Source organism: Coenobita brevimanus, chromosome 44 (genome assembly GCF_032717465.1).
Source record: "Coenobita brevimanus isolate Jiangsu-jjx chromosome 44, ASM3271746v2, whole genome shotgun sequence".
In the NCBI taxonomy this organism is placed as follows: domain Eukaryota; kingdom Metazoa; phylum Arthropoda; class Malacostraca; order Decapoda; family Coenobitidae; genus Coenobita; species Coenobita brevimanus.
Window position 1 is genome coordinate 45,751,292 of NC_136997.1, and position 12,500 is coordinate 45,763,791.

Below are 12,500 nucleotides of genomic sequence, written 5' to 3' on the forward strand. Positions count from 1 at the left end.
GCTGGGTGATGGTGGCAGGTGTGGTTGGGTGATGGTGGCAGGCGTGGCTGGGTGATGGTGGCAGGTGTGGCTGGGTGATGGTGGCAGGTGTGGTTGGGTGATGGTGGCAGGTGTGGCTGGGTGATGGTGGCTGGGTGATGGTGGCAGGTGTGGTTGGGTGATGGTGGCAGGCGTGGCTGGGTGATGGTGGCAGGTGTGGCTGGGTGATGGTGGCAGGTGTAGTTGGGTGATGATGGCAGGTGTGGCTGGGTGATGGTGGCAGGTGTGGCTGGGTGATGGTGGCAGGAGTGGTTGGGTGATGGTGGCAGGTGTGGTTGGGTGATGGTGGCAGGTGTGGCTGGGTGATGGTGGCAGGTGTGGCTGGGTGATGGTGGCAGGTGTGGCTGGGTGATGGTGGCAGGTGTGGCTGGGTGATGGTGGCAGGTGTGGCTGGGTGATGGTGGCTGGGTGTTGGTGGCAGGTGTGGTTGGGTGATGGTGGCTGGGTGATGGTGGCAGGTGTGGCTGGGTGATGGTGGCAGGTGTGGCTGTGTGATGGTGGCAGGTGTGGTTGGGTGATGGTGGCTGGGTGATGGTGGCAGGTGTGGCTGGGTGATGGTGGCTGGGTGTGGCTGGGTGATGGTGGCAGGTGTGGCTGGGTGATGGTGGCAGGTGTGGTTGGGTGATGGTGGTTGGGTGATGGTGGTTGGGTGATGGTGGCTGGGTGATGGTGGCAGGTGTGGCTGGGTGATGGTGGCTGGGTGATGGTGGCAGGTGTGGCTGGGTGATGGTGGCAGGTGTGGCTGGGTGATGGTGGCTGGGTGATGGTGGCAGGTGTGGCTGGGTGATGGTGGCAGGTGTGGCTGGGTGATGGTGGCAGGTGTGGCTGGGTGATGGTGGCAGGTGTGGCTGGGTGATGGTGGCAGGTGTGGTTGGGTGATGGTGGCAGGTGTGGCTGGGTGATGGTGGCAGGTGTGGCTGGGTGATGGTGGCAGGTGTGGCTGGGTGATGGTGGCAGGTGTGGCTGGGTGATGGTGGCAGGTGTGGCTGGGTGATGGTGGCTGAGTGATGATGGCAGGTGTGGCTGGGTGATGGTGGCAGGTGTGGCTGGGTGATGGTGGCAGGTGTGGCTGGGTGATGGTGGCTGGGTGATGGTGGCAGGTGTGGCTGGGTGATGGTGGCAGGTGTGGCTGGGTGATGGTGGCAGGTGTGGCTGGGTGATGGTGGCAGGTGTGGCTGGGTGATGGTGGCTGGGTGATGGTGGCAGGTGTGGCTGGGTGATGGTGGCAGGTGTGGCTGGGTGATGGTGGCAGGTGTGGCTGGGTGATGGTGGCAGGTGTGGTTGGGTGATGGTGGCAGGTGTGGCTGGGTGATGGTGGCAGGTGTGGCTGGGTGATGGTGGCTGGGTGATGGTGGCAGGTGTGGTTGGGTGATGGTGGCAGGTGTGGCTGGGTGATGGTGGCAGGTGTGGTTGGGTGATGGTGGCAGGTGTGGCTGGGTGATGGTGGCAGGTGTGGTTGGGTGATGGTGGCAGGTGTGGCTGGGTGATGGTGGCTGGGTGATGGTGGCAGGTGTGGCTGGGTGATGGTGGCAGGTGTGGTTGGGTGATGGTGGCAGGTGTGGCTGGGTGATGGTGGCTGGGTGATGGTGGCAGGTGTGGTTGGGTGATGGTGGCAGGCGTGGCTGGGTGATGGTGGCAGGTGTGGCTGGGTGATGGTGGCAGGTGTAGTTGGGTGATGATGGCAGGTGTGGCTGGGTGATGGTGGCAGGTGTGGCTGGGTGATGGTGGCAGGTGTGGTTGGGTGATGGTGGCAGGTGTGGTTGGGTGATGGTGGCAGGTGTGGCTGGGTGATGGTGGCAGGTGTGGCTGGGTGATGGTGGCAGGTGTGGCTGGGTGATGGTGGCAGGTGTGGCTGGGTGATGGTGGCAGGTGTGGCTGGGTGATGGTGGCTGGGTGTTGGTGGCAGGTGTGTTTGGGTGATGGTGGCTGGGTGATGGTGGCAGGTGTGGCTGGGTGATGGTGGCAGGTGTGGCTGGGTGATGGTGGCTGGGTGTTGGTGGCAGGTGTGTTTGGGTGATGGTGGCTGGGTGATGGTGGCAGGTGTGGCTGGGTGATGGTGGCAGGTGTGGCTGTGTGATGGTGGCAGGTGTGGTTGGGTGATGGTGGCTGGGTGATGGTGGCAGGTGTGGCTGGGTGATGGTGGCAGGTGTGGTTGGGTGATGGTGGTTGGGTGATGGTGGCTGGGTGATGGTGGCAGGTGTGGCTGGGTGATGTTGGCTGGGTGATGGTGGCAGGTGTGGCTGGGTGATGATGGCAGGTGTGGCTGGGTGATGGTGGCAGGTGTGGTTGGGTGATGGTGGCAGGTGTGGCTGGGTGATGGTGGCAGGTGTGGTTGGGTGATGGTGGCAGGTGTGGCTGGGTGATGGTGGCAGGTGTGGCTGGGTGATGGTGGCAGGTGTGGCTGGGTGATGGTGGCAGGTGTGGCTGGGTGATGGTGGCAGGTGTGGCTGGGTGATGGTGGCTGAGTGATGATGGCAGGTGTGGCTGGGTGATGGTGGCAGGTGTGGCTGGGTGATGGTGGCAGGTGTGGCTGGGTGATGGTGGCTGGGTGATGGTGGCAGGTGTGGCTGGGTGATGGTGGCTGAGTGATGATGGCAGGTGTGGCTGGGTGATGGTGGCTGAGTGATGGTGGCAGGTGTGGTTGGGTGATGGTGGCTGAGTGATGGTGGCAGGTGTGGCTGGGTGATGGTGGCAGGTGTGGCTGGGTGATGGTGGCAGGTGTGGCTGGGTGATGGTGGCTGGGTGATGGTGGCAGGTGTGGCTGGGTGATGGTGGCAGGTGTGGCTGGGTGATGGTGGCTGAGTGATGGTGGCAGGTGTGGTTGGGTGATGGTGGCTGGGTGATGGTGGCAGGTGTTGCTGGGTGACGGTGGCTGGGTGATGGTGGCAGGTGTTGCTGGGTGACGGTGGCTGGGTGATGGTGGCTGGGTGATGGTGGCTGGGTGATGGTGGCAGGTGTGGCTGGGTGATGGTGGCAGGTGAAGTCAGTTTGTTGGGTGGGAGAGACACAGGTTAGAGCTTGAATTCTTGATTTTCTCTTACGTTTCCGGTTACACAGAATCCATCTTCAAAAAAAAAAAAAAAACATTCCTGTTGATGGTTTCTGTATAGACCGGAACGACAGAGAATATAATGAATTCAGACCCTAACCCGTGTCTCTTTCCCATCCAAAATTTCCACTTGGGTCATCTGCTGAAATTGGTTTGTTCTTATCTGACAAAACTGGGCCGCTAACACGACTTCAATACACAGACGTGCTGGCGTGATTTTGGTTGCCTATAGGCCGTCTGTTTTCATCTGACGGAACTGTGTCACTTTTGCTGCTTGAATATTAAGTTGTGGTTGCGTCAAATTCGATGAGCCTGTTATGAGGTAGGTATGAGTCTCCTTGGTTACTAGTCAAATCTATCTTCCAGTCTGACAACATATGAGCTGAATGGGGTTAGGGGTCTTTGTAAAATTAGTGCCCTATAGTGCTGGGATACCGATAGAGCCAAAGTCGACACGTGATATTGATGAAGGCTCTAAGGTGAACGACTGGTGATCATCTTAGCCAGGCTTAATTAGAAGTGAGTGATAAGTGGGTAGGTGATGGCAGCAGGTGTAGTGATGGAGGTGGGCTGTCAACCTGTTTTTATATATATACAGGATGACGCACAAGTCCCACCTCACAGGGAAAGTAGCCTATATTTCCAGCAGATTAACTTCTACTGTTTGTGCGGTACCATATATGTCAACTTTATCTCTTCTTTTTAAATATACACTCTTAAAATTCTATCACAAACGAATATTAATGGAGTAAAGGGAAGAAATGGTATCTTTATATATACGTGGACAGGGTATGCGCTGTTATATCATACCCCTTAAAACTCAGATAAACAAAATAATTCTTTGGGTCACCTTTATCTCTTCTTTTTATATATATTCTTAAAATCTATCACAAACGAATATTAATGGAGTAATGGGAAGTAATGGTATCTTTATATATATACGAGGACAGGGTATGCGCTGTTATATTGTGCCCCTTAAAACTCAGATAAATAATTCTTTGGGTATGGCGGGGCATCACAGGATCAGTAGGGCGCTTCAGACATGTAAGCACACGTCCGTCACACTGTTTTTTTGGCGACTTGGCCCTCATTCTTACCCCAGCGGCTCTAGAGGGGTGCACAAGGGCCTCATTCATAATATTTTGGCGGGGGAGTTTTTGCGGAGGGGGCGAGGTGTCTGATTATTGCCTTAGTCCCCGTGTTGTGGCATGTGAAGGCTTTTTTCTCTGTTTTCTTCCCTCCCTCGATTGGCTCATTCTGACGGGTTTCTATTCATCATTATTTATAGATGTTTATGCCCTCTAATTATCGGGACAACTCTAGTATTGTATTCTAGCTAGTGACCTTCTATTATATTAATCTAACAGTGAGTCTTAGGAGCAAGACGCATGGTATATGCCAGCGGTTCAGCCTTAGATTCTTTTTCTTCATTATCCCTTTTACCCTTTTTCTTCCATTTATTTATTCCATTTATCTTTATCAAGCACAGATGAAAGTAAACAGATAGATAAATAGATAGAGAGAAGTAATGGAGATAGACATAGTGCAAATATGTTATAGTGATTTCCTACGTCTTCGTTTTTCTAGTGGCCAATTAGATTGGGTTAAAACTAAAGAAATAACAGGGTTTGTTTTCCTAGCTTTTAACAAGAAGCTCACTCTCACGCCAACACACGTACGAGAGAGAGAGAGAGAGAGAGAGAGAGAGAGAGAGAGAGAGACTGGATGACAGACACAGATAAACACATACAAAGAAAAACACTGACACACACACACACACACACACACACACACACACACACACACATACACACGCAGGTGGTGTGGTCATTTGGAGTAGCCTGGCCTCTGCTATGAATAAACACACACACACACACACACACACACACACACGACCAGAAACATTACCATCTCGTAAAAAACCTGACTGACATAAAGAACTGTCAGGGAAAAGATGTGTGTGTGTGTGTGTGTGTGTGTGTGTGTGTGTGTGTGTGTGTGTGTGTGTGTGTGTGTGTGTGTGACTGAGGTAGAGTTGTGTCTGCCAATTATACAGCAATTAGAGAACGGACATAAGTGGAAAGGTTAATTAAATAACTCTCTCTCTCTCTCTCTCCACAGGCTATGGCAACCTCACGCCTCGCACGCAATGGGGAAAAATCGCCACCATTCTCTACGCCATTGCGGGGATGCCTCTGATGCTTCTGTACATGTCCAACGTGGGCGAAATTCTGGCTCATGTTTTTAAATTCTTATACTTCAGAGCTTGTAGGTAAGGCGTACCCGGCCACCGTCTCTGTCTGTCTGTCTCTCTGTCTCTGATTGTCTCTGTCTCTTTGTATCTCTGTCTCTGTTTATTTGTGTGTGTGTGTGTGTGTGTGTGTGTGTGTGTGTGTGTGTGTGTGTGTGTGTGTGTGTGTGTGTGTGTGTGTGTGTGTGTGTGTGTGTGTGTGTGTGTGTGTGTATCCCATCTCTGTCTATCTGTCTGTCTACTTATCTATCTATTGAAAGCCTACACAGTCTATATATCTGTCTAATTATATATCTACCAATCTTTTATTCTTGTAATAGTGGAAATAAGTGACAAAAGTAAAACACAAGTATTATCATGCCACATACAAAGCCAAGTGATAAACATGATACTGAGCATCCTAAGTCCACGGCTCAGTCACAAAATAATAGGGTGATGTCAGTAATGATTTTTCAGGTGTGACATCGGTGCTTTAGGATACTACAGAAGTTCTAGCGGTGACATCAAACCAGCAAGGACGTCGCCCACAGGTCCTGGGGGAAGTCTCGCATCTAAGGTTGGTGGAAAAAAATGCTTAGGATATTTTTTTCTTCGTCTTTTTGATAATATTTCCTTCGTACTCAAGATCTGATTCAGCTACGAACAGATTTTTTCAAACGTGGGTGTCTAGATACAGTTTTTATTAATTCTTTGCAATGAACGGGTTACTGAAGACGACATTAATTCCCGAAAATTGAAAAGACTCCCCTAAGCTGAAGAAATTAGGCTGATGATGGCAAGAGCTAAGTTAGAAATACGTCATCAGATTGACATACATTAATTTAAGTCTTCCCAGAACTCCCCCTACTCGGAACAGAAAACGGGTGCAAGTTGGTAATCTGGTAATGTATTCTTAGTTCCGTATTCTTGAAAATTTCTTGAGTTTAAATTGTGTAAAGTTTGCATGTTTATATTTTTATCTTCGCTAGTATAGCAACCAAACTTTCTTGCTCATCATATTGCTTGGTTTATAGTTTTCTCTTCACTCACACGATTACCAGACTCTCTTGAACTTGTGTTGTGAATAAAGCTACTTAACTTTAATTCTGTCTTCATCGCACAAACACCACACACTTCACAACCAAAATGAATAATGGAACAATGATTACAATGATTTTAACCACACCACACACAACCAAACCTCCCTTCTTACACTCTATCCTAAAACCACTTCTCCTATTCTAAATTCTCCTATTCTAAGCTCTCCTATTTTAACTCACAATTATTTCCAGCAAGGTGTAAGGGCAGAGAAGCAACGAAGGACGGTTCCAATAACGTACTGTCTACTGGTGATCGCTGCTTATGTTTTGGTTGGCGGGATGATATTTTCGCAGTGGGAGAGATGGTCTATGCTGGATGCCTGTTACTTCTCCTATATCTCCCTCAGCACCATTGGGTTTGGAGATCTGGTGAGAGTTTTAGCGTATTACTTGATTATTATTATTATTATTATTATTATTATTATTATTATTATTATTAGTGACAAGGAAGAGCAACCGGTCACTCTCGATTTAAATTTCTGGACTGGGACCTACGATTCTGATGGATGACACATGTAGAATATTATGGCATCCACCATCCACTCACTTGATGTAGTGATACCTTTCTATGACTACAGCACAATGAGTCGCAAATCAGATCCTGTATGCGAGAAAGCCAGCAGTAACCATACAACTATTCGTGGCCTGGCGTTCTGTTCCTAAGCGATTTATTTTGTTTATTGCACCTTGCTGTCCTCTTCTGTGTTACATTAATCCTTCCAGTATCACCATACTCTGCATAAATAACGTACAAAGCGTTATTAAGCAGTTATATTCAAAAACAAATCGGTAAGGAAAAGGTGTTAGGGAGCTTCCTTCACCGACGAGTAACAGTGCAACTCAGGGATGTGTGTCTGGTCACCGCTAAAACTGATCTTACATCCCCAGGTCCCAGGTCGCACGGTAGCAGGTGAGGACGACGAGAAGGCAGTGGAGGCGCAACAGATTATATGCACCGTGTACCTGCTGGTGGGCAGTGCTCTGGTGGCCATGTGCTTCAACCTCATGCAGGAGGAGACCATCGAAAACCTTAAGGCGTTCTGGAGGAGACTGGGGTGCTTGAGGAGAAACGAGGGAGAAGGTGGTGATGCAGGTGCGGAGAGGTGATGAAAGACGGTGATGAGTGCGGACAGTTGATGTAAGAATGTGGTGCAAATACGGATAGTTGATGTAGATTATTGATACAAGTACGGATAGTTGATGACAGTCAGTGATGAGTGCGGATAGTTGATGGAAGACAGTGATGCAGGTGAGGATAGTTGATGAAAGACTGTTGATGCAAGTGTGGATAGTTGATGAAAGACTGTTGATGCAAGTGTGGATAGTTGATGAAAGACTGTTGATGCAAGTGTGGATAGTTGATGAAAGACTGTTGATGCAAGTGTGGATAGTTGATGAAAGACTGTTGATGCAGGTGCGGATAGTTGATGAAAGACTGTTGATGCAAGTGTGGATAGTTGATGAAAGACTGTTGATGCAAGTGTGGATAGTTGATGAAAGACTGTTGATGCAGGTGCGGATAGTTGATGGCTTTGATTTTGCGACCACTAGATCTTACTATGAAGATAACTGAGATGCTGGAGAAGAGCAAAAAGCAAGGACAGTGAAGGCAAGGACAGTGAAGGCAAGGACAGTGAAGGCAAGGACAGTGAAGGCAAGGACAATGAAGGCAAGGACAGTGAAGGCAAGGACAGTGAAGGCAAGGACAATGAAGGCAAGGACAGTGAAGGCAAGGACAGTGAAGGCAAGGACAGTGAGGGCAAGGACAGTAAAAGCAAGGACAGTGAAGGCAAGGACAGTGAAGGCAAGGACAGTGAAGGCAAGGACAGTGAAGGAAGTGCTGGCAGTTGAAATAATTACGCATGAACTTTTCTTACGTTTCCTTTACTTCTAGACAACTTTATGTAGCCAGGAAGGACCTCTGAGTGGAAACCAATAGTAAAAGAAGTTATGAGAGAATGAATTAAAGGTTGACATCACGTAAGAGTTGCTCCTTCGAAGAAAGATGTACGAAAGAAAGGAAAAATCAATGCCCTTTCATTTCGAGATACCTGGGCATCCTGTGTTTTAACAATGGAGATCATAGGCACTGAGAAGACAGACTAAGGAAAACTGCTCCAGATTTAACCTTTTGTGTATATGAAAGACTGAGAATACTAGTTAACTCTTACGTGTTCTCATCGGTTGAGAAAGCTCCCTAACTCCTTTTCCTAAGAGATTTATTTTGTTAATTACATCTTACTGTCCTCTTCTGTGTTTCATAAATCCTTGCAATATTGCCATACTCAGCAATAAAAACGTGAAAAAGGATATTAATCAGCCATATCCAAAAATTACTCAGGAAGAGGTGTCAGGGAGCCTCCTTACCCGATGAGAATACGGGCCAAGGGGTGAGAGGGCATGGCAAGACGGGTGCTGCGTGCTCTTCGTTATGGGATGAGTTCATACGAGCAGCGATCATTAATAACATCAGCGAACAAAGCAGCAGCGATAGAAACACTGTGTAACAAACGCAGCGGTGGGAGAAAGGCTAATGGGAGTCAAGGAATGCAGGGGAGTTAATGAGATGAAAAGCACTTAGCTCTACCTTGTTTAAACGTACGATCTTGGGCACAGACTTCAGTACCTAGTTCCTTCTCGACGCACAGCAGTTTCCCCTGTGTGATGTGCAACAGACAGTGCCACACAACTTCGTAAATTATCACCTGGGCACTAATACCCACAGTCCATATAGAATACATGCTCGGGCCGTCTCAGTGTTTATAACAGATGTGATGGTGTTAGCGGGGTTGTTTCCTGCTCCCGCCAAACGATTTATTCAGCATTTAAGAGAGATCCCTGGAGCGGGAGGAGTTGGGAATTTTCCTCATAAAGATGTAGAATAGACGTTATAAAAATACATTACTTTTCTTGTTTTCTTTAAATTCCTAGTTGTGGTATTCCATATTCTTTCTTCTTCTTCTTCTTCTACTACTAATAAAATCGAACATAATTTCTTGTTTCATTCAATAACACTCCAATTCTCTATTTACTGAGCCCCCTTTAGTCCCAGATTCAAGTCTCTCTCCTCTCTTTCCACCGCCTACTCCTACCCCACCCCACCCCTCTCTCCCCCCACTCACTCTCTCACAGTTAGTCAATTCCGCTCCAGTTCTCCACGCGACAGGACCAACATCGTGAACCTCTCTACATCACGCACAGAGCGGCACTGACTTCAACACCCATCAGCACCGCTTTATATTAGTGTGAGTATTATACTTATACCAAAAATAAGAGGCAGCTAAAGTGGTGCTTGTCCACTGTGTATTTTTTTTTTCCTAACCTGATGAAGACCCCCAACCTTTTTTGCTCAGTTGATGGCCAAGTGAAGTCAGACTGGAGGACTGATTAGGCTGGTAACCGAGGAGACTCATTACTACCTCATACCTAAGGCCCATCTAGTGTGACGCAACCAGGACTCAATATTCAAGAATATTCTAATGTTAATCCCTTACTTTTAGCACATTTGAGATGGAGCGATGGTAATTTTATGTCTATACCCTTTTTACTCTAACTTGGCCTAAAACTGTCATCGCTCCATCTTGGGCAATCAGCTGTAACGAGAGGTTAACACTAGAATATGATGCTAGTCACGAAGATGTGCTATGGAGGGGATGTAGAGCTGTAGCATTGTTCTTTTTGCCACTGAGCTCCATGAAATAATATGTTGTAGAAGGGAAGAAAATGCTGGCTAAGTTAGTGTACAAGAACTGTAAAAGTATATACGTGTAAACAAAGTATAGGAAGTGTATATGTGGGTGTGTTGTTGAGGGTGTGCGTGTTTGAGCTCATACGGTAGGAAGGACAAGACCAATAAATTTCTCCGCAAAGTTAAGGTGACTGCACTGCACGGAATAATGTATAACGTGGGCGTTGAGGCAGTGTGCGTGCTGGAGCCTATAGCGAGAATAAAGCCTTTGGTCGATTACAGGAACTACACCCTGATGTAAGCGAGTCTACCCACCCCCACCTCCACCCACCAAGTAGTAGATCAGGCTTACACACTCTGCCATCCCTGAGTTCTCGTGGTTTTAGGAGGATCCCCAGAATAGCTCCGGTCGAGAATCCATTAACACTGCAAAAGTTCTGAACCAATGATAAGATATTCCAGCCTATTTTATTATAATCCTGAATAGCGTTCATTCATCCTAACTTCTCGGATATGTATGTCCTCCTCCAGCTGATTTCCCGTAGCTCAGTGGCACAAACATAGCACTTCATTGTGACTAGCACCATATTTTGTTGGTTAATCACGTCACAGCACAGTATTCAAGATGGAAGGATAGGGATTTGACTTCTAGGTAAAGTGAATGGAGTACAGGATAGCGAGATGTCATTAGGTTTTCATACCCTTTTCTGGTCAATGACGTTATATCGGAGTGAACCTGTATCAGCGTCAGTCCATGATGATTAGGTCCACTGCAGAACCAGATCTTCTCTTAAGGGGAAGTGATAACCAAAGTTAATCTTCCCCCTTGCTGGAAAATACGATTAAGGAAGGAGTGTCTGACGGTAGAGTGATAAAGTAAAAATGGAAGTGATGAAGTGACCATGTTTATGTGTGTCAGAGCCTGTATGTGTCATAGGTAGAAACATTTGCCAGAATTTATTAGGTTTTGATTTTATTTACCAGTATTGTTCAGATGTACTGGACGGCTTGCATTCTCTCTTCTCATATTTGCAGTTCCAAGCGTGTACGTGAATCACTGACAACCGTACAATCTTCCTCCCCGTGCACATAAATTAACCTCGCCCGAGTAAGCTTGGCATTGACGGCCACAAACACGGATTACCTGTTCTCGTGTTTTGAGGGATTAGGCGAGAGTTCCCGGTAAATACGCTAAAAAACGCTGTCATTCTCACTTTCGCAACCCAAACACAGTACGACGAAACAGTAAAAAATAAATAAATAAATAACTTTCTGAGACCGGTGACTTCTTACTCAGTTAATTCTTGTCAATACCTGATTATATAATTCAACTTAAAAATGACCTCACTTGATGAAGAGGTTAATGAATGCTGTATGTAACCCCTTCACTTAAAAGAAAAAAAAATCATTCATATGATAAATTCGCTTGGATACAGAAGGAAGGAATCAGAAAAGGGTATTCTAGAGGTTTGTGGGATCAGGGGAGAATTCCTGGCAAATACCCGCTAAACACAGCAATTTGTGCCCTCGGAACCCAGTCACAATCTGACGCAGCCACAAGTAACCTCGAAAATGTAGCCTGATTGAAAGAGCGCTGAGGGCAAAAAAATGCACGTAGATGTGTAAGGTAACCCCTGAACTAAGTATATTCTTGGCACCTCCAGACGATTTTATTCAGACTAGGTAAGACCATGAGAAAATTGAGGCTGAGGGGTGCAGGTGAAGAGGGGCGCCTTCATGTGGTGGCACCGATATAACCGGGCAGTGGAGCCACTCGTATACTAGTGTTACCACGTGAAGGTTTCCCCCGCCAGCACCTTAGCAATATGGTGCTTAACTTAGTATCCTCGCCTGTTGCATGTAGAGGAAGGATTCTTTTTTTCTGTGGGTGACTAAGGCGCTCCAATTGGATTGAGCCTATATTGGTTTATATTCAAGGGATGGTTGGGGTTTACTGCTGACGTAATGCTACTCAGGGATGAGTGAGGCTGGTCACTGTCATCTTAAGTGTCAGGACTAACTTGCCTAGCCCCGGGCTCCTACACTCCTCATGGGGAAACATAGGATAAGATGATATATGTATGTACTGTATGTACGTATGTATTTTTTAAATTAATCCACCTGCTCTGTGGTAGGGAACGAACTCACGAGTTTCAGATAACAGATTGGCAGCCTACAAAATATTAAGCGGTATTAGAGCTGGATTGTTTTCATTTAATGGAACTGGGCCAGTCTTACAACTTGAATACCAATTTATGGTTGAGTAATATGCGATGATCCTTAGTGCGAGGCAGAAATGAATCTCCTTTGTTATTAGTCAGATTTGACTTCCTGGCTTACAGCTGACATAAAAAGGAGTTAGGGATCTACTACGTCAAGTGAAAACAAACGAAC

At 47.3% G+C, this 12,500-nt stretch overlaps 1 protein-coding gene across 1 annotated transcript in view; it reads left to right on the top strand.

Annotated features, from left to right (window-relative positions):
• The window catches only part of LOC145398088 (TWiK family of potassium channels protein 18-like), a 19,064-nt gene extending 10,795 nt beyond the window's left edge, over positions 1-8,269 (top strand). Inside the window, exons 3-7 of the mRNA XM_080271043.1 lie at positions 5,210-5,360; positions 5,796-5,895; positions 6,611-6,787; positions 7,307-7,521; positions 8,005-8,269. Of these exons, the coding sequence (XP_080127169.1) occupies positions 5,210-5,360; positions 5,796-5,895; positions 6,611-6,787; positions 7,307-7,521; positions 8,005-8,269 (908 nt within the window). The remainder of the gene's footprint in view (positions 1-5,209; positions 5,361-5,795; positions 5,896-6,610; positions 6,788-7,306; positions 7,522-8,004) is intronic.
• The last annotated feature ends 4,231 nt before the right edge of the window (positions 8,270-12,500 follow it).